Source organism: Puntigrus tetrazona, chromosome 21 (assembly GCF_018831695.1).
Source record: "Puntigrus tetrazona isolate hp1 chromosome 21, ASM1883169v1, whole genome shotgun sequence".
NCBI lineage: Eukaryota > Metazoa > Chordata > Actinopteri > Cypriniformes > Cyprinidae > Puntigrus > Puntigrus tetrazona.
The window spans coordinates 11,551,724-11,573,594 of NC_056719.1; the positions used below are offsets into that span (position 1 = coordinate 11,551,724).

Consider the following 21,871-nt stretch of genomic DNA (forward strand, 5'->3'; position numbering starts at 1 on the left):
TAACTGTTTTGAAAAAATGTGGTCAGATTGTACTCATACAGAATTAAGAATTGAGTTTAAATATAGCAATAATATACCATATGCAGTATTAAACACAAAAAATCATTTACCTTCTCCCCCTTGTCTCCTCTGTCCCCCTTTTCTCCTTGAAGACCTGGGAAACCCTATCACAGCAGAGCCAAGTTCAGGATATGACTTCATATGCTTACATAACTAACAGCATAATGATTACTTACATCTAAACCTGGTTCACCTTGTTTCCCCTTGAACACAAACCACAGCGGCAAAAGAAAAACAACATTAACAGATTATTTGTAGTCATTTTAGGTCTTGTCGTTTAAGGTGTACAAAACACTGACCTTTTCACCTTTTGCACCTGGAAGGCCTACCAAGCCATTAGACCCTGGAAAGCCTTGAAGACCCTACGCACAAGCGGCAGAATTGTATCAACCCATTCTTAATTTGGTTTCTGCATATTGTTTTTTGCACCAATACGTACCCTCTGCCCGGGTGGACCTTTCTCTCCAGCATCACCCTTTTCTCCTTTAACTGCTTCACCAGGCTCTCCCTGTTTTATATTTCAATTGATGTTAGATTTCATCTTTTATGAACATTAAATTTCAACAGCGCTTTCCAGTCTCACCTTGGGTCCAGGCAATCCATGATATCCCTGAAATGGGGGAAAAAAGTTTAGCATGCTTAGCTTTCCCTAACAAATATTTTTATTTTATCAAAAATCTAGTTAGGAAGTATTAATCTGTATTCCTTACGGCAGGCCCAGGTGGTCCAGGTGGCCCTGGTGGGCCGGGCAAAGAAATAATCTGGGCCTACAAGTGAGTTATTAAAGATCAATCAAATTAAATTACATCTGGATTACGTACGCTCTTCATATAAGTGTTTTAAACTCACCAGATTGTCCTCAAGTCTAGAGTCTCCTTTATCTCCCTTTTGCCCAGCTTCACCCTAAAATGCCATGACAAATCAACATTTATCACTACCCAATAAGTTTGTAAGAAACATGGCATGTTATATGATGGTAATACTCACTATAGGCCCTATCAGTCCAATCTCCCCCTTTTCTCCCTTTACTCCTGCCATTCCAGGCTCTCCCGTATCACCTCTCTCTCCCTTATGGCCCTGGATAAAACATCAAGTTATTTAATGCAGTACACTTGTATAACTAAGCATAATCAGACTGTATATGAACAAACCTGCTTTCCTTCAGATCCTGGTGCCCCAGGTAAGCCAGTTTCCCCCTGTTACAAAGACATATTTGAGATATATCTGAATGTTATGTGTCCCAGCAATAGCAACTGGTGTATGACCATGCAGTTCAATGAAAACATACTTTTGGCCCTTGCGCTCCTGGAGGTCCTGGAGGCCCCTATTGGTACAAAGAAAATATCAATACAAAAACCAATTACTGAAGATAACAGAAGGGTCTTTACACCAGTGCCATTTTCTAGCTGAAATGTACCTGTAGAGCTTTGAGTCTAACATCTAGATCAGCATTTTCTATGAAGCCAGTAGCTCCTTTCTCTCCCTGAGAGAGAGACAGATGGAAATGACCGTCAAGCATCTAAGAAGTTCAAGTATGTAACGAAAAAAAGACTTTGTTAAATATTCACCTGGGCTCCTGGTTCTCCACCATCCCCCTTTTCACCCTAAAGAGTCAGGAGTATTGTATTGTTTCACTTAGTGCACTTACTCAGTAAACAGATCTAAATGAAACTACATCGATCTGATAAACACTATAACTTCATCTTCTTATTATAACTGAGAGTTTCTCAACAGACAGCTCACCTTCATGCCAGGGGATCCATCAGTCCCTCTCTTCCCTTCAGTACCTGGAGCACCCTTATCACCCTATATTCCAAACAACCACATTAAAATGAAGATTGTCTTTGTGTGTATGAAAACAGAAAAGGGGTGAAAATCTAACCTTGTCCCCTGCAGGGCCCTGTGGGCCAGGCATGCCGTTGACACCATTCATTCCCTTAATAAAAAACAAAGTATATTATTTTTTTTAGGCAAATATTGTGCAGTAAAATTAAGCAGTAGTGAATATTAAATGTACATCCATGTATTTTACAAGTATCTATCATGCTTTGGTTATTTTAATGTTAATACTACTTTCATGCATTTGTCCAAAATATTTAACCACTTATGAGATTCACATTTTTTAATAGACAAATGTATATACAATGTATATACAAATGTAGAAATGTATATACAAATGTATATAATTAATAGACAATTACACAGGAAAATATTGCACTAGTCACTTTACATTGGACATTCACACAGCCACTTTACACTTTATATTTTATACTTTATACTTTATATTTTATTCTTTATTTTATTTTTTTATTTTTTATACTTTGTACACTTCTTCTTTATATATAAAAAACATTTCACTGCATGTTGTACCATGTACTATGTATGTGTATGTGACAAATAAAATTTGAATTTGAATTTGATACCTGCATGCCAGTTGGCCCTCTTGGTCCCTGTGGGGTAAATTCCATTAAGTTATAGATCAATAATAAAAAAATGAGTTCATATAAAAAGGAGGAAAAATTATGAAGTTCTACCTCATTTCCATCTTTTCCAGGAGGACCCTGTTTTAAAATAGCAAAAATTAGTCATATTTAAAGAAGCATTTTGACTGCCCACTAAATGCTAGACCTTTTTAGATCTATGATGTATAGTGTAACTGCTTGCATCTACTTTTCTACTTCAAATCAGTGAAGAACAAATGAAAATAATCCAAATGTGTCCAAATTCCTTGATACAGACAGCAGCTCACAGGTTTTTTTCTCTAAACGCAGACGGTTATTCAGCTAATGGGAGTGTAACTTTGGAACACACCAAAACAACAGTAAACAACCACACAATGGCCTTTTAAACATCTATTTCTGTTCTGGAAAACATCCTGTAACCTTCCAAGGATGTATTCAAGTCAGCTACATTTAACAGAAGAAATATTGCATAAAAACACTTGCCTAAAATCAAATTAATTTGTATGTCTTCATGTATTCCTATAGACACTCAACAAAAACATGTCTTGAAATGTGCCCCAATCAATCAATCAATCATTTTTATTTATATAGCGCTTTTAACAACACAGGTTGCATCAAAGCACTGTACAGTATAATGACAGGGATATATAGTGACGAGAGTGACCAATTTCTTATTAAATGCAGAGACGGTCTCTGTAGTCAATTCAACGATAGTCACTAGAAGTTAAGTGTCCCCAACCAAGCAAGCCAGAGGCGACAGCGGCAAGGAAACAAAACCCCATGCATATAGAATGGAGAAAAAAAAACCTTGGGAGAAACCAGACTCAGTTGGGGTCAGTTCTCCTCTGACCGGACGCCCAGCACTTAACCTCCAGTTCAATTTTAAACGCAGCTGTGTCAGATAGTGTAAATGACTTAGTGTGTGCGTGTGTGTGTGTGCATCAGGAACAGTGCTGTGACTTTTTTGTCATGTTCTACAGCACTTCTGAGAAAGACAAAGGCACAGCATCAGGCCTAATGAGGTGGTTTCACTTAGGCATATATAAACATAATTTGGGATACAATAACAGGAAATGGCCTTTGAGCTTCTTGACCCCAGAACATCTGCTCCCAATATGAGGGAGAGTGCCGGGTGAGAATTTTTGCCCTTCATCATTGCACAATTCTTTATTTGGATTAGATGGTAGCCTGAAAAGGAAATAAAGTGCTGAACATATGTTGGGATAAACTTGCTTAGGAAAACATTGGGAATTTACTACAAATGCATAAACCATCAGAGTAACATACTCTGAAGCTGAACGCTCAATCACTGAGTATCCCACCTCACTGACTGTTATATAATGCATTACTGAGAACAGCATGTTGAGGTTTTGTATGATTGATGATTTTAAGTAGCCATTGACTGGCATGAGGTAAACAGGCTGTAAGAAATATTAAAGAAAATTGTGGGTGTGTGCTTTGTACTTTAAGGCCTTGAACAGTAGGGCTGGACCAGAATATTCAATTATTCAATTATTGTTTGGTGGGTTGGCATTCGAATGTTTTTTATTTTTTCTGAACACTTGGCATCCCCTGCGAAACAGTTCTCAACTTGTCCAACTGGCTGAACATCTGCACCAGCAACAGACCACTCGCCAATGAAAAACATTTGCGCTGACCTATAGCTTGCATATATTTAATTAAAAAAGCTACTATTATGAGAATGTTTGCCACACATCTACGTTTAGAATAACAAACTTGCAAAAAAAGGCATGCAAAATATGCAAACGTTATGTGAACGTTCTGTCTACATTCAGTTCTGTCAACTGTCCCTGAGATTCCAGCAAAAGTCTTATAGTCTTGCAAAAGCTCCTGTAGAGCAGAAAAGGTACTTAATTTAGAGAGTGATAGAGAGAAGATACAGTACAGTCAAATCACTCATGCTGTTTTCAAATGACTGATTTAATCTGATATTTTGTGTGGTTTATTTTACACATTTTACCTACATATTCAATATAATTTAGCTGCGGAAATAAGTAAAACTATGCGATATAGACACAAATTCAAGACCTGATTAAATATAATTAATTATATAATTAATCTATTAGAAATTTGTAAAATAAAATTCCAATTCTTGAGTGCATCACTTCAGTCTCATGCTATTCTGTAGTTTATTAAAGGTCCCATGTCATTCACCTTTTAGAGTTTCATTTTAGGTGTTGATGTCCTTAAGAATATATAGAATATATTTGTGGTGTAAGTAACAAAAACCATGTCAATATGTTTTCACAGCTCCTTTCTCAGGAGATCTGCCAAAACCAGGTCGATTTTGGTCTGTTTAATTACTATTCATCAGTATCTCTTGTGATTGGCCTGTTTTCTCTGAGTGACGCACAACCAGGCCAATCAAATTTAACATCTTCACAATTATGTCAGTGCTAGCTGGATACAAGACAAAGGGTTTTTCAAAACAATGCATATTCAGCTACATAAGGAGCTTTAAAATATCATCTTCTTGTGATGTTGGGTGCCAGAATCGATGTAAGCCTCAAATTAGAAATATGATCATATATACCCAATGGTACTGCCTGTTACGGTAACTGGCGTCAGGGTTTGTGTATTTTGAATGTATGTGTGCAGGGATTGGCTGTTCTTCGAGGGACGTGATTGGGCGAATCCTGATGGGGGCGTCTTTAAAAGGGCGGCGCTCCCAAAACATGGCGAGCTCACTTCGGCGTTTGTGGTTATGGCGTGATGAGCTCCAGATTCCACCACAGCCAACAGACCATCTACCTCCCTTGTCGTTATGTTTTTATTTTATTAGGCTCTTTTGGTTTATTATTTTGGCCTTGGGTCTCTCTGAAATCAATGCTCCTTCTATATATTAATTTTACTTGTTAACCCAATAAATACCTTAAAATTTGTATGTTCGTTTGTTCATCTGTTGACTGTGGCTGGAATCCCGTTAAAACGTCTTATTTGCACCTCACTCTTTAAAATGGGTCGGAACACTGCCTGTCAAAAAAACGATGACAGCTGTGGTGAAACACAACAAAACGTGCATCTTGGAAAGAAATGAGTGTCAAAAATGCTTGAGTTTGCACACTTCTTATCCAAAAAGGTTAAATTATATACTCTTTTGGTTTACAGGTTTTATTGCATCTCACAACTACGTTGATCATGAAATAATGTTTGTGTGCATGTGTGTAAAGCAATAAACTGATGATTTATATGTAATCATGTGTTAGTGTATATTTATTGTTGTGATTAGCTGACTAGTGACTAGTTGTAACGGTAGCTGGAATAATAACGTAGCTGTAAAATTTGTTGCCTGCTGAAACTGCTGACTAGATAGACACGTAAAGTGAAATTTTCATGCCATGGGACCTTTAAAATGCAACACTCCCTTGGGTCCGCATCAACAAACCCACCATGCATTAAGTTGATTGAATGAACGGTTCTTGACGATAAAAATGCAAAAGGACAGACACACAGCGATTCCTGCCTTTATTAGAGAGCCCCTCCCCCCAAAGCTTTGAATATTCCATGTTGATTACTAACAAAGCTTTAAAACTAGTATTTGGACCAGCCCTATTGAACAGCCAATAAAAGTAATCTGTCCCACCAATTCAACATGCTCAATGAGTTGAAGAGCCGCTGACAGTGATCCTACTAGGGCCAGTAATGCAGAACACATGCAAAAGTGGAGTCAACATTAGCGATGACTTGGTGTTTAACAGCCTTTTCATCCAAGGAATCACCAAGAACTTACCACAAAGCAGTGCAATATCAATACACTTTAGTAATTTTGAACAAATAGCAACCATCGCACTTGAAAAAGTCTTAAACAATCTATGCATTTAAGTCAGTGATATGGAAGCATCTGCCAAGAAAACAAATGTAGAAGCAAATGCAGTATATCTGAACCCAACACTGAGCACAGGGTTCAGCTCAGTGAGAAGCTGCACCTGGTCTTCTGAGCGGGGTCTTCAGCACAGTGTGACTCATATGTGAGTCACAACAGCTGTAGAACGAGTGAGCTCAGTACAGACACAGGCACTAGAGGCCATGTGAGATAGAATGCAAGTGTCTCACCGGCTCTCCTGGGTGGCCCTGTGGTCCATCTCTGCCTGTGTTTCCTGGAGGCCCTCTGGGACCAGGTGTTCCTGGAGGTCCTGGGGGACCTGGAGGCCCAGTCTGACCTTGATCTCCCTAAAGACAGAGAGAGAACAAGTATTTAAGTATTTTCTTTGAAAAGACTTTCACTGTGGTTTCTGATCTCGAATAGGTACTTTGCCTACTTAGATTGTACAAACCATGTTTAATATTCATTTTGTCTGCACTGATGCTGAGTTTGGTTGCGGCAAATGCTAAAATGCTTCTGGGACTGAAGCATCAAGGAGCAGCTATGTAGGAAGAAATGTCTGTTCCTCACAAAAACGTTTCTTGATTAACATATTAAAATAATTCGAGACACTTTTACGGCTAAAAAAGGCAAAAAGTTATTTTGGCTTGATTATTTGCTGTGGTCTGGCAAACATGTTTTCGTCTCTTTTGTCAATAAACACAACAATTATCCTCTCTTTGAAATTCAAAACAGGCATGCAACACAACATTGTAAACTGCCAGATGAGCTAATTGAGGCCAAGGACACACAGAAGAAATTGAAAAAATGAGAAAAGCAGCATGCATGCATGCAAGTCCAGCTCTACCTTTAGAAGGCGCCTGTGAAAAGTGTGGTGGTCAACTGTAGCTGAGAGAAAGCCATGCTCATAGCGAGGGAAGACCATCTAACAGCAGAGGACAGATGGACAAATAGTGAAAAAGATGGACAGAGTGAATAAGAAAGAAAGCAGCGATGCCAGTAATCACAGCTGGAGAAACAGATTCAGCTTGCACCATCTTCCCTCAGCGTAAAGGGTTGTGGGAACAAAGGAGAAGTGAAAAAACAAAGTGAAGTAAAATAAGGTATGAGGCACAGATGTTTGTGAACAAGCACAAAGGATGATAGGCTGGGAAGGACAAACCTTAACCGTGAGAATCTGATTACTGAGCAGGCCTGCAGAGGCAGCGTAGGCCGGTGGTCCCTGGGAGGTCAGAGGTCATATAGAAGAAAACGGAGGCAGGAAATGACATAAGGGAGAAAGGGAGATGATTCGGAGAATGACATTGTTACGATACATTTAACGGCGGGTGATGACATCTTATATTGTACTTCTGTGCAGAATCGAGCTTCAACTTGAAATTGAATCCTGTGAGAGTTATTCTGGCTATTCTTTTGTTTTAAGAAGCCAAGCCCAAATACACCTTCTGGATATGATTAACTTTCAATGGGAGCACATGGCAATGAGGTTTATGTTTAGAGTTGCGGTTAGATAGGTCTGCAACAGATTCACAAAGAAAGACTACTTTTTTTCCAGGAGAAACTTTTTTCATGACATTTCTTTGTCATAGATCGTCAAGGGAGTTTGTGCACAAAAACCTACTCTGCAGGAGCAGTACTGAAAAGCCGTAGAGAACAAGCACAGCATGCCTAAGCTACATTTCTATTTAGTCATCAGAAAATGGGTGCTTGTCCATGCAAGCTTCATGGTTACCAATATATTACCATGCAGTTTTTAGTTTGTTGCTCTGGTGTTCTGGGTTGTTGCTAGATGGTTTTTAGGGATATTCTGGATGTTAAAGTTGATATGATCTGTAAGGCATATAAACCCTCAATCTTCCTTTTAAACCTTTTCTCCCAGAACAGTGCTTGTCTAGTCAACATGTAGATTTACTCTTGACAAACTCTCCTTGTCTGAAATGTAAAGTTACGTGAGTACTTTGAGTTACACATTTCAAATTCAGGAAACAAACTGGGACCTCAGTTCTGAATGGCGCACAACCCTGTATACGACTCAGCAAAACATTCTTCTTGGCTGCCTCAGATGCTACAAAGACTACTTTGTGAGTCTGATATGCTTCTTCTATGTCTGGGCAAAGGGCAAAAGTCACAAGTCAGGAGTAAGCATAAGGTCAACTATCCACCTGCACTACAAACTCAAGTCCTGCCATCTGGAAGGAAACATGGCTTTAATCGACTTCCAGGTCAAGGGGCCCTTGTCCCATGAGATCTTTAATGGATTCCAAAGGGTCATACTCCTCCTGCTTCAATGCAGTTGAGAAAGCGCTAATTTGGCTCTTACATTCACACAAAAAAGAGGAACACAGCCCATGGGAGAGGCTGTTTTCCTTTTCCTGACTGCTCATGTCACCACTCTCAATGATTTGGTTCATTTTTCTACTGTCAGACTGATGGCGTAAAGCAAAAACAGTGTAGCGCATACAACACATGTTCTTAACATAAAGAAAGAGCAGCCAAAGCACATGTTTCTAATTGTGCTGAATGGTCATGAGGTATGGTGGAAAAGAAGCATAGGGAGCCAAATGATTTAAATGATAGTTCAAGTAGATATAGATAGAAAAGTGGTGCGATCTGCACTGACGAATTCCTGATTTGTCAAGGCTCACAGTTTTTCCCCATGTATCAGGAGAAAACTGTCTTGATGGACGCAGGGGTACAGTGATGGATACCATATTGAGGTTGTAATTTGAATTAGTTCAACAGATAAAGATTTTATGTCTATCAACATAATAATGTAAAACTGCTAGCAACCAAACCCTGCCATCTGGAAGGAAATGGCTTTATAACTGACTTCCAGGTCAAGGGCATCCTCAGATCAGTGCAATCTCTGTAAACTAAGACTTCTGACTGAGTGTAATAAAAGATGTTTGTGACACTCACCCTGGGACCCATGTCTCCTGATCACCCTGTGAAGAGAGCAACTCTTAGCTTATTCTCGTGAATAAGTTTCTTCAAATCAAAACTATCATGCCTTGATGGCTCCATAAATTGCACATTTATCATGCTGGAATGTATTGTGGGTTGGATATACCTTATCTCCTTTTAGTCCTGGCATTCCCTGGCAAAAGAAGTGACAGATTAAAAATTGCTCTTAACAATGCAGGCTATTTCCATTGCAAACCACAAGTTACACCTCTTACACCCTCAGAAATGACTGGCAGATGTTTTAGTGGTTAAATCTTGAGTGTTTGAATGAATGATTGAGTAAATGAAAACCAATACATCACAAAATATGAAAAGAAAGATATAGAAAAGTAAAAATAAAACAATGTTATGACATTCCATTCCTGATGACAGCAAAGACTCCTGCATATGATTTTACACAAGAGCTCTTATTTCATGAGTGGACAGCTGGTTTGTGGGAACGTATGATATTATTCTGGTTTTAGTCTGCTTAGCGGTCCACGCAGGAAACTTTGCTTAAGACCACAAAAACAACACGATTCTGATTATCACAGTTCCATCGTGCACTGTGGTGTTGTGTTCACTGCAGCTCCTTGAATGCTGTAATTTTGTGTGCTGTTTCTGAGCTTCATCAAGTCTGAGCTTCATCGCAGTAAGCAGTAAGCAGTAAGCAGTAAGCAGTGGTGTTGTGGTATTTTTAAAGAATGTTAAACATGGGAGTCTTGTCCCAAGTACTCTTAATGTTGACTTGAAATCAAAACATGGATTTGTGGGCTACAAAATGGTAGAGCAGGAATCTTGGAGTTTTTTGTCACCGTTTTTTTTTATTTGTAAAGCGGACTAAGGTTTTATAGTTATAGATCGCCATGATATGCCATGAAATATTTAATAGATTACTGTTGGACAATGATTACACTGGACAAATCCCTTGTTTTCATCTTCTGATGCTTTGATTATGATGGAGAATCTACACTAGATGATAATGACAAAACACATTTACATAAGGTTGAGATGTTGTACATCTCTCCTGTTACATAAAGATGTTTATGCGAATCTTCTTCTTGATGTGTGCCAGTCAAAACACACCCCTCTTTCTTTAATCTTCAATGGTCCTTCAAGTAAACACTCAATTTAAGTGCCCTTCTACTTTTAACAAGAAAACATTCATCCTCTTGAGTGTGATTTTAAACTGGTGACTCTAAACTTTGACGTAACTGGCAAAAGCTGCTGGTGTTCCACTGATGTGCTTTACCCAACATGTATGCAGTTCTGAGAAATTTATTGCTGAAATGTTTACCCTTCAAATGGGTTTTAAAAGAGGCATCAACCACTTCATTTCTCCCACACGGTGACACTGAGCCCCAGCTGACCTCCTCCATGTAAACATACACGAGCATAAGACCAGAGACAGGGTTGCACCAGACATTTTTACTGAATTTGAGACATAAGGTGCACAATTGGGGTCTTAGTAACTACTAGTACATTTGTAGCTAACTCTGTACTTATAGGTTGCTCCACCCAAAATTCTCTCATAGTTTACTTATCCTTATGTTGTTCGAAAACTGTAGGACATTTTTTTTAATTAAAGTTAGTGGTCTCCACTGTTGTTTGCTTTCCAAAGTTTTTTAAAAGTATGTCTTATTGGTTTGGACTAACAATGATGCCAGTATTTAAATTGGCTGTAGTATCCCTTTCATTTTTGTTGCATCAGTATTGTTCTTAAGGCACAACTCTACTAAGTCACAAGACATCTGTAATGTGTATTTGCAAAAAATTTTACTGATCCATGAGCAGCCTTCAAATTAAGGTTATGTTTTGGTTACACTTTATTTTGATAGTCAGTTTTAGACATTCTGCTAACTATAAGTAACTTTGTAAATACATATCGACTAATTATCATTAATTATCATTAATTTGCAATATCATGTCTACTAACTCTCAGAGTAGTCTGTTAGGGTAGGTTTAGGGTTAGTCGAATAAGTTTACATACTTATAAATTTTCTAATCGTCAGTATGTTGTATGTTGTGGACTAATCAAAATTAAGTGTTAGAAGATATTATGCAGACAGTCTACTAATACTCTTATGACTGCTTGTTGATATGTAGTTGCATAGTTACTTACTCTTGGTAGGATGTCTACAGTGGACTATCGGAATAAAGTGTTACATAAATTTCAGTTTAGTTTATTATGTAGCATGTAAATTGTAACTTGATGCAGATTTTTACCACAACTACCGTTTTTACTTGCAAACAGCCCCTGAAGTAAACTGAGGAATAAGATCTAAAACTATTTTACAGATTCACACTCTTATGATTGAGGTGAGTATACCTGTGCTGTATAAACCAGGAGGTGGGGCTGGTTTATACCAGATGTTGCTGTTATGACTTCATTAGAAATCTAACATGTAAAACTGGCCCATGACAGAATTCACAGAAAACACACAAAAATACAGTTTCATTTTCAATGATGAAAAAACCTACCTGGCTACCGTTTGGACCTGGAGGTCCCTATAAGAAGAGAGAAATTGTTATTAGAAGTTATTCTATTTTAACAGCATAACGTGTGTTATTGTGCAGCAATAAATATGTTGCACTTACAGGTTTACCATCCATACCCATTGGACCCTGTGAGAGACAGAAACAGAACAAGATGACTTTTTATAGTTTCAATTTATTATTTTAGCACTTCCCTACAGTGGCATTTGAGAATTTTTTTTTCATGTGGAATTCTATCTCAGGTTGCCATTATGGGAGAACAAGGACCCTAAAGACCTAAAGACCACAGTATCTAGCATCAGTCACTGGTGCACCTCTTGAGATCAGGGGAGACTCTGTTACTCTCACCCTAAACCTCACTCCCATCCGCCAGTCCTAAACTGCCTTACCAGTTGCCCTCTGTCACATTTGGTCCTATACATTGGATGTTACATACTATATATTGGATGGAGGTAGACACTGGCTTCAGTAAGCTCAGACTAAATGACAGGAAATCGCTGTCCATGGCACTGAAGGTGCTGAAAGGGGTCTGTGCACTCTAAGTCTCTGACCAGTGAAAACTTTAAGCCAACTAAATGAAATGTGAACATTTCTTATTGGAAAACCTTTAGAACAAAAAGCCATAATAAATGTAAAACAGGTGGTGTAGATCCAAACGCAACATCTATTAAAACAATGTGTTAACATATGCACATTGTAAAATTAGACTAAGAAAACAATAAAGATATTTCTAATAGTTTTCTCCATTGAATGTCTTTATTCTGAAGAGCATAGTCAAGAAACACAGACAATAGAGATGTCTGTCTTGATCTGGTAGCGTGTGCTTGTGCTTTCACTATGGACAAGTGACAGGAAAGCACAAAGGGGTTGCACATGTCAGTCTACTTAGCATGATGTAGAAGAAATGGATGACTTGTATGGTGATAGTTCTGAGTGCAGTTGGAAATCCGGTAAGGGCCACATGTGGTGCAGTCCTGCACACAGTTCAGTTTGGAGCAGCTCTCTTGTTATGCTTGGAGAGACTTCACACAGGGCCATATTTCCCAGTTGATCTTTATGCGGAGCGGAGCTTGCCAACGCATGCAACTGATCGCATCTGGATCACGATGGCCTGTCAGGGAGGCTTCACGCAACTAATGCCTCTTTTAAAAGCAAAGCTATTGGAAAGAACAACATCTCTTTGTTCTGTAAGAGTTGTGTAGGTGTATCGGTTAAAAAAATCAAGAATGACTTTTTTTTTATAATAACTCAAAATAATAAATCTGTTCAAATAAGAAGATTTGTTATGATTAAATTAGCTTATCTAATATTGATAATTAAAACTTTTTTCTGGGGTTTAAAGTTCATGTTTCATAGATACAGATGTTTTGTATGCCTGTGTAATCGACTATAAATGCATGCAATTTGTTAATTGTGTTAATTCTCTTAAACAAATTTAAAATTTTGAGATTTTGCAATATTGTTTACAAATGTTTGCTGGAACTATGGATTCAGGGAATTCCAAACTTTAGAACTATGTTTGTAACAATCTTGCAACCACAGTTGGCCAACAGTACGCATACAAGATCTCATGTGGCAGTTTAAACCCAACCCAAATGGCATCAGCTAGTTTATGCATGAATTATGTATGTTAAGTTAATCGCTGAATGTTGAAGGATCTGTAAAGCAGTGGTCTCAAACTCAATTCCTGGAGGACCACAGCTCTGCAGAGTTTAGTTCCAACCATCTCCAAATCACAACTGCTTGGTAGTTTCTAATGATCATGAAGACCTTAATGAGCTGCATCGGGTGTGTTTGAACAGAGTAGGGACTGAACTGTGCAGAGCTGTGCCCCTATAGAAAACTGAGTTTGAGACCACTGCATTAACCCTAAAAACCTTGTTTGGTTATTTAGTTCTTTTTAGCAATAACTTCTAATGTGTCCAGCAGGTGGCGCACTATGACACTTAACACTGTCTGTCAGCTGAGGTCTGCATGAGACCCCAAGTCCTGTGTGAGCTTGTGGTTAAAGCAGATGGGATCAGGTGATCAGTGTGTGACAATTACCGGGTAGCCATCTCGTCCTGGAGAACCCTGTTATGATTTAAAGAAAGAAAAAGAAGCAGTACAATTAAAAACACAAAAATCTACTATATCTGTTTGTTTGTTTTCAAAGATAGATGTTTGTTTGCATCCTACTTTGTTCAAGTGTTCCATCCTGCATTGTGCCATTGTTTTTAATAGTCCATTTGCAATACATAAACACAGCTTATGTGACAAACAGCTCATAAAAATGCAACGTGTTTGGGGCAACCATGCATGTTTACGCACTCTTCTCCTTTATTATTGTGGCTTTCTGCTCATGTTGAGAAATGTGATGCAACCACAGCAATAAAAGCTGTTGCGTTGTTGCTATGATAAGGAGGATCGTACACATACATTTCAACATGTACTATGTATTACAATGCATACATGTACTATGTTTACTATGTGTGTGAAGGTTTGAAAAGATTTGAATCAGCTGTTGGACTTTTATTTAAAGGCATGCCTGGTTATTACGATACAGGCAGTCAGGATGGATGCCAGACAGTGAAAAATGGAGTGCGATCAATTCAGAATCTGTCTCCTGGAGCATATATTCTCCATTTCATCTTATCTCACCTCAGTTGCAGTCTATATCAAGGCTGCAAAGCCAATACGGCATGCCATGCTGTATCTGCCCACCTCCAGACCAACAAACATTTGTTCTGAATTAAAGCCTCTGTGATAACGGGGTACTTACTGGAATTCCTGAAACACAAAGAAAAACAAACAGTTGTATGTAACAGTCACAACAGTTTGTTGCACTGAAGAGTAATCGTGCAGGATATTAATGATAAAATAATAAATTATACAATGATTAATATGTTGTCTCTTTTCTGTCAACATAAGGAATTAAACTCATATCCATGCATATCCGTTTAGATGTCAGAATCGATGAGGTCAGTGTGTACAGTACATACAAACACAGAATTCAAGTGTCTGCACCTGGAAGAAACCTGGTTCTGGCTCATAGTATTTATCAATCAAAAGATAGTGGCGCATATAAAAATGGACCCTTGTTTCGTTTCCACTTTTGAACAGCTCCAGATTTGGCAAACGTCTGTGTGTTGTGAAGTGGATAGGTGGATAGCGCTCAAAGGAAGAAGGAACCAGAGGTATAGGGCTTCACACTTAATACACAAAACAATAAAGAAATACTTTAATTTCACTACATTTGAAAGAAAATTTTAATTGAATTAGTACTGCACAGATATTGTTATATTTTGTTACATCTCAATAAACAGATAGTATTAGTAACAGATTATTAACACTGTTAAAATACTGTTCCGTCATAAATGAATAACTACACAGAAGAAAAAGATTACATTAACACTCTAGTTACTTCTAGTAACTAACAAGAATTAATGATTTAGTAAGTTATAGTGCTTAGTCGATTATATTAGATAATTTGTAACTATTGTTTTTTCATACCTCCTTTAGAACTACTAAGAACTACTACATACCAGTCCATAGTTTGTATAATTATTTCTAATGGTAACTGACTAGTAATGACTCAAATATTACTAAAGTCTTTATAAGGAATTACTAATTATTTAGATCACTATTCTAAAGTGAATAACATGATACCTTTCTAGTAATCATTGTAAGCGAATGGGGATTTTGTAAGGCTCCGCATAATAATTCCTTTTCTTAGGTTTGGTAAAACTTGAGTCATTATTAGTGGATTACCATGATCTTTACTTTAGAAAACTGATCCAAGTACACAAAATACAAACAACAATAAATTGATGTGCACTTCATATTTATTGTTGTTTGTATTTCGTGTTCTTGCACTGTTTTTATCTTTGCACTGTTTGCACTAGTTTGCACACTGGGTTTTGCACTCTACTTACTTGCTGTTTGCACACTTTGCACTTTATGTGGTTAAGACACTGTCTTAGCCCAGTATGTGAGTTTCTTTTGTATTGTGTGTGACTTTATGTAGCACCAGGTCCAGGAAAAATGTTGTGTCATTTCACTATGTACTACCCAGCTATATGTAGTCGAAATGACAATAAAAAACCACTTGACCTGACTTGACTTGACTTGACCAAGTGATTTGTAAGCATGTGGTAAGACTCAAGTCATTACTATACAAAACGTCAGGCAATATTTAAGGTTGAAATAATACCACTAAACCTGCCCAAATCTTACCCATATTCCATCAATGGTGGCAAATTTTTTGCAATTCAGTGTAAACACAATTACATTTGTACCAGCAATCCATTATTTTATCAATTACCTAAAGACACCTAATATGTAAGTGGGACTTCTTAATTTCTTAATTTTGCTGAATATTATATATATATATATATATATATATATATATATATATATATATATATATATATATATATATATATATATATATACAACTACAGAGCAAACACTATGAAAACATACCTAGAAATCACATATAGTGAAAAACATTTGATGCTTCTTACACTCCTAAGTCATTTTCAAAATTTTGACTAAAATTTGAAGTTTATCCCAAAAGAAACTAAGGTGTCTTTTTTTCGTCATTAGTGAATTTTGTGACTTTTAATCAAACCTGCTTGAATGACTTGAAGCAGAAGCCTGCAGATCATTTAGACATGGTGGTGTACAAGACATTGAAAAATCATATAAATACTGTTATATATAAAAAATATATAAATACTGTTTGTGTCTTAGGCCTTCAATGTATTTTTGTGATAGGGTATGGTTTAATTTGGATTTCTCTGTGCATGCTTTTTTCCTCTCATAGAGAAAGTTCCCTTTACTGACCATTTTATGACTGACAGACTACAACTGTTTGACTTAAAAATCTCAAAATTGAATCTAATAAAGAAAAAAGACACCTACACCTTAGATGCCCTTGGGGTAAGCTGATAAACTTCAGATTTTAGTTTCAAAGTGAACTATCCCTTTAACTCTGTTGATAACTTTACCTAGAGGGCACTTCTGAATTTGAATCAGCCAAATTCTAAACTATAATGCACAGTACTACATCCCACATGTGTCTTTGTCTTTAGTATCAGAAAAGATATAATCAGCTTCTCAAAGTCTGCGGTTTAAAGATGGACATTTCCATATAAACTCAAAATTCAATAAATTCTTCTAAAATTAAATTATTTTAGCAGCTTATGTTAGAACTCTGTATTCTGTACTGCATGTTAACAATTGTCTCATTTGTGTCGTTTTATTTCTGCAAAGGAATTTTATGAGAAACATCTGATTTAATGCTAAATTAAATCATAGCTGAGAGCTTAATTAAGTCTGAGTTGTAAAAATAATAACTGTTTTCTAGTGGGATTTTCTGTGTTGACAGATATTTTGCACTTAGAAGGCTAAAATGCTTCAGAAATACATTTAACAGTGCTTTTTTGGTGCCGACTTAACAGATTCAGCAGTCTGTGAATCTAGAGAATCCTTAATGTATTCAGGCAAGAGAGAAATCCAAAACATTCCAGTAGTGTGGGAACGATGCTGGTGTCCAAAAGAGCATTCTTGTGAAATAAATTGTATGCGGTGGTCTGCAATCTACCCTGATGAATTTTGATTTATTGGCGAGTCCCTTCAGCACTATGCTGTATATACCGACAACGCGACTCATGCTCTCAATGCAAAACACAGGAGTTCATGGTGGGGTCAAGCTCCTGCAGTAACCCTTTATGGAGTGTCAGAAGCATCACAAGTAGACATCTGGGTTGTTATTTCCTGTGCCGCACAGCTTCCCTCGCTCTTGATCAGCGCAATGAACATAATGCACAAGACAGTCATTGGCATGTCTCTCCGCTCTGCTGCCTGAGGGATGTGATAGTAGGAGTGGAATGTGACGCAGAATAGATCTGGAGACACAAGCGGCGCTGGGAGGATCTAGATCTTCGATCTTCCCTGCACAGGATCAGAGAGCCATGTAAACAAGCGATAACTCCTACAAATGGCAGTGGTGATAAGGGTGCTTTCAGTCACACGGCCACGAGAGGGATTTGATCCGTCTCTGTCATGGCAAATAGAGGAAAGGAGATTCCCACTGTGTCAAGTTCAGGTCACCCAAAGCCCTGCAGCAGGAGAGCAGCTTTTTATGGACACCAGGCTGTGTGTTTTGGAGGTCCTTGGTCCTCCCATCAACCGGCCAAAGTCATCACGCACAGAACAAAGACACAGTTCTTCTCCTCTGACAATGTGTTTGAATATCTGTGTGTATATGGAGCGTATGTGGGGTACGTTCTTGTTGTCATGCAGTTAGTGTGTCATATCTGCTTTGAGATCACTTCCAGTCTGCATGCCGAGCATGATGTGATGAATTTGGTCCATTAGTACACATCTTGCGTGATGATATACGTGAACACGACAGTAAAACTGAAGATGAACATAGTGAGCCTGCCACTAAATGTACTAGACCACCAGAGCAGCAGCTCCATGGCAGAGAAAAATATCTCCCTTATTTACTGCTACCACCCGCCCAATAATTAATCAGAAATGGGCCGTTGCGTTACGTGTAAGGTTTCCAGATACAAAACAATCCACTTTATATTGCATCCAAGGGACTATAAAAGCTTTTAAATTGACCAGAGATGTCAGTAAACAGCTGCATGATACATTTTGCAAGTGTAAACGATTGTGTTCAAGCCTGGCATGCAATAATTATATGTTCTGTATATGATAATATGTTAATAACTCTAGGAAGGAGCAGTGAAGGACCTCCCAGAAGGAAAGAACTTCAGGAAGCAGTTTTCTTGGACAGCTGTTTATACTTAGCTATTTCATAAAACAAGACTGATATATCTATCAAGTAGATAACATAAGTTCTTAGCATATCTCAGCATAAATACAACAAGCTATTTCTTTAGCATGTAGCAATACTACTACTACAAAAAAGCAAGATGCTGGAAACATTCCTTAGAGAATTTGGCCAATATGAACATGATATATCAGTTGCTTCAGATTTGTCAGCTGCATATCCATGATGTAAAATCTCTCATTCAACCATCTTCCAAAAGTGCTCTATTGGATTGAGATCTTATGATTCTGGAGGCCATTTGAGTATAGTGAATAATTATCGATGTTCCAGAAACCAATTTGAGACCATTTACACTGTGGGTACACAATGGTCATTAAGGGAAGGACATACTCCGGTAACTTGTGGTGTTTAAATCATTCTCAAGTTTGTACAATAGTGTACATATGGTTAACATAAGGGATAGGCAGGGCTGAAGCAAAAGGGCCCAAGCATTGAGAAGGCCTGTGATTGGTTGCAGAGGAAAGAAAGGTAGGTCTATATTGAATGGCCAACAGGAACTACTAAACTTACACATTATTTATCATTGTCAAATCATTGAGCTAATTGCATTTCTCACAAAAAGTTAGAAGCAATGCAGTGACTTTTTACTTATTTAGAGTAGTGCCTTAATCACCCCTGCTTTACTGGAATGCACGAGAAACAAACAGCAAAAGCCATGTGATGAAATGTTGCTACCTAATTAAAAAAATTGTAAATGTCATTTTATATTAGGTGTGATTTTGTAGTTCTGTTATCATGGGCTGACTGCATATTTTCACACAATACAGAAAGCCAGAGAAAGCTGCACTGCACTAAATTACAATATATTTTCAAATACAGGGTGAAATCTGCTGCATATGAGTAATCATTTCTGGGGGTTTATTTCAATGTCTAAAACTTTGATAAAATAATTTATTTTATAAATGTCTATGGACAAAATACATCCAGACTGATGGCTGCTGCAAATGTATGCAATCTCTATACAAGTACAGAGTGTATTTAAAATACTTTAGTCAAATATAAAATTCTCTCTGTGGGGTTTGACATGGAGGGTAAGGCCTTGTCTACTAATACTCAAGTGAGCTACAAAATGTCTAATAATATAATGTCTATAAATGTTATTGATTACGAGGCACAGCTCTGCAGCTACATTTCATTAATTATGATAATTTTTCCTTGTTGAATCATGATGTCCTCAAATTCAAAGGTTAGAAGATAAGCAGTAAAATTTCCCTCTTCAACCCCCATGAACAACGTGATAGCAATGTCACAATGACTACCACAGAGAAAAAGCCTTTTCCTAACCGCATAATATGAACGGACATTTCCATCTGTTCAATGGTTCCTCAATGAAATACAAATCAAACATGACATGAAAAATGAAAGGTCTGGAACACATGAGAGGATCTTGACAGTTTTTATCCTGGAGAACAGCTGAAAGTTGCTTAGCATTTGTTTTGCTGTAATTTTAGGTTAGGTTCAGGTCATTTTTAAACTATTGGATATGTATAAACTTGTGTGTCATGTACAGGCACTCACCAGGGTTGCCTTTTCTTCCACGTTTTCCTGGAGGACCTGTGAAAAGAGGGTAACGGTGGGTGAATTGCATATATTTATGTATAATTTATAACTTTGGTCAATGACCCCTACAGCTGTGGTCATACTAGATACATTTAAGTAAAATTTCACATGTAAAAAAAACCCCAAAAAACATCTGTCTACTGTAAACGGAGAAGTGATATGAAGCACCATCCACACAGCAGTCATCATAAAACCAATCAGCAAATTCACAAAAAAAAAAAAAAAGTAAACATGAGCAAAAGGGAACTTTTCATCACGTAATGGTAAATATAACCAATTAAATTGTATATGTGACATAAACTCTTGTCTTTGGCAACAGGCTGTGCAGATATCACTGATCCCTTCCTCAATGTAAGGGGAACACATCCCTTTCCACAAGCAGGCCTGATAGCTCTGGTGGAAACTTCTCTGGGAGTCTTCACCCCCAGATAAGAGAGGTGGGAAAAGACGCCTTGCAACAGACACAAGGAAAGACAATTTTTGCAAGGAAAAGTCCCTTTTCTGCAGCATAATAGTAGCCAAAAATGACATCATATAGGTCCGGTCAAACAAACACAAAGACTTCTCACAAAGTAGACTAGCAGAAAGCTGAATTTAGTGGATACCAGAAAGCTGAATTACATTACGCATTTGGCAGTGCCATGCTCTACTGAACTACAAGAAAACACTACAAAAGTCTGTGTGCATTGGAATAGTTTAGCTATAATTTAAATACTGAATGATTTGGATCAGGGCTGTCCAATGTTGCTCCTGGAGGGCCAAAGTCCTGCAGAGTTTAGTCTCAACCCTTGCCTGGAAGTTGGATCTGTAGATGGTTTTAATTAGGGTTGGAGCTAAATTCTGCATGTCAGTGCAAGAACAGGTTTAGACATCCCTGGTATAGACAATATAAATTCATAATTTAAGATGCCACCACTAGAACACAGTATATAGCAGGATTAGTTGCTTTGATCAATTTGAGATAATTTAGCCTGATAAAAACATTTTTCATATGCCTTACTATAGTGGACCAAAAGTGACCTTTGTTAATTTTCTGGCTATTTTTGTTACTTCTGACCTTTCACAGATGCTCTGCGTCTTATCTACACGGAAAGGGCTCTTCTGAGACCTTCTGGATTCATTTTCCCCACTGAGATGTTATGCATCAAATTGATCAAGTTAGTGGCAAGTAAAGTATGGCATTTCTTGATTTGCCAAACAACTGGGTGTAATAAAGACATTTTCCCTCAGACAATACTGTACACATTGTTCTTTTACAGAAATTAAATTATTCTAATGCGCATGCTTTTTTTATTTGTAGGAAAAAGACATACTTCTACCCCAACCTTTGCAACAGGCCCTGTGTTAAAAGTGAGGCATATGAGATTAATTTCTAACATTTATTACTCACATAAAACCTGATTATACTACAAAGTCTCAAAGTTTGCAACCATATCGAGTACAATATTTGTCATAACATCATGCAAACACACTATATTTGGTGCTATTTAGCATTTGGGGAATTTACACACAAAAAAATGGAAATGATGGTCTGCGTGAAAATGTCATGAACTGAATGACTGACAGCTATGATGTGATGTGAATGTCATATGGAAGACATTTTGCACACTCCGCTCTACGATCTGTGGTAATCTATACCAACACCCTTATAATGTCTCG

The 21,871-nt window shown here is 37.6% G+C and overlaps 1 protein-coding gene across 1 annotated transcript in view; it reads right to left on the reverse strand.

Annotated features, from left to right (window-relative positions):
• The window catches only part of LOC122326002 (collagen alpha-1(XXIII) chain), a 78,122-nt gene that overhangs the window by 3,737 nt on the left and 52,514 nt on the right, over window positions 1–21,871 (reverse strand). Inside the window, exons 3-28 of the mRNA XM_043220676.1 lie at window positions 20,171–20,206; window positions 14,567–14,574; window positions 13,852–13,878; window positions 11,908–11,934; window positions 11,791–11,817; window positions 9,437–9,463; window positions 9,286–9,311; window positions 8,786–8,792; window positions 7,529–7,588; window positions 6,597–6,713; window positions 2,595–2,621; window positions 2,484–2,510; window positions 1,943–1,996; window positions 1,804–1,866; window positions 1,629–1,664; window positions 1,478–1,543; window positions 1,349–1,384; window positions 1,212–1,256; window positions 1,048–1,137; window positions 910–963; window positions 771–827; window positions 644–670; window positions 500–568; window positions 360–422; window positions 237–263; window positions 111–164 (exon numbers count right to left, since the gene is read on the reverse strand). Of these exons, the coding sequence (XP_043076611.1) occupies window positions 111–164; window positions 237–263; window positions 360–422; window positions 500–568; window positions 644–670; window positions 771–827; window positions 910–963; window positions 1,048–1,137; window positions 1,212–1,256; window positions 1,349–1,384; window positions 1,478–1,543; window positions 1,629–1,664; window positions 1,804–1,866; window positions 1,943–1,996; window positions 2,484–2,510; window positions 2,595–2,621; window positions 6,597–6,713; window positions 7,529–7,588; window positions 8,786–8,792; window positions 9,286–9,311; window positions 9,437–9,463; window positions 11,791–11,817; window positions 11,908–11,934; window positions 13,852–13,878; window positions 14,567–14,574; window positions 20,171–20,206 (1,157 nt within the window). The remainder of the gene's footprint in view (window positions 1–110; window positions 165–236; window positions 264–359; window positions 423–499; window positions 569–643; window positions 671–770; window positions 828–909; window positions 964–1,047; window positions 1,138–1,211; window positions 1,257–1,348; window positions 1,385–1,477; window positions 1,544–1,628; window positions 1,665–1,803; window positions 1,867–1,942; window positions 1,997–2,483; window positions 2,511–2,594; window positions 2,622–6,596; window positions 6,714–7,528; window positions 7,589–8,785; window positions 8,793–9,285; window positions 9,312–9,436; window positions 9,464–11,790; window positions 11,818–11,907; window positions 11,935–13,851; window positions 13,879–14,566; window positions 14,575–20,170; window positions 20,207–21,871) is intronic.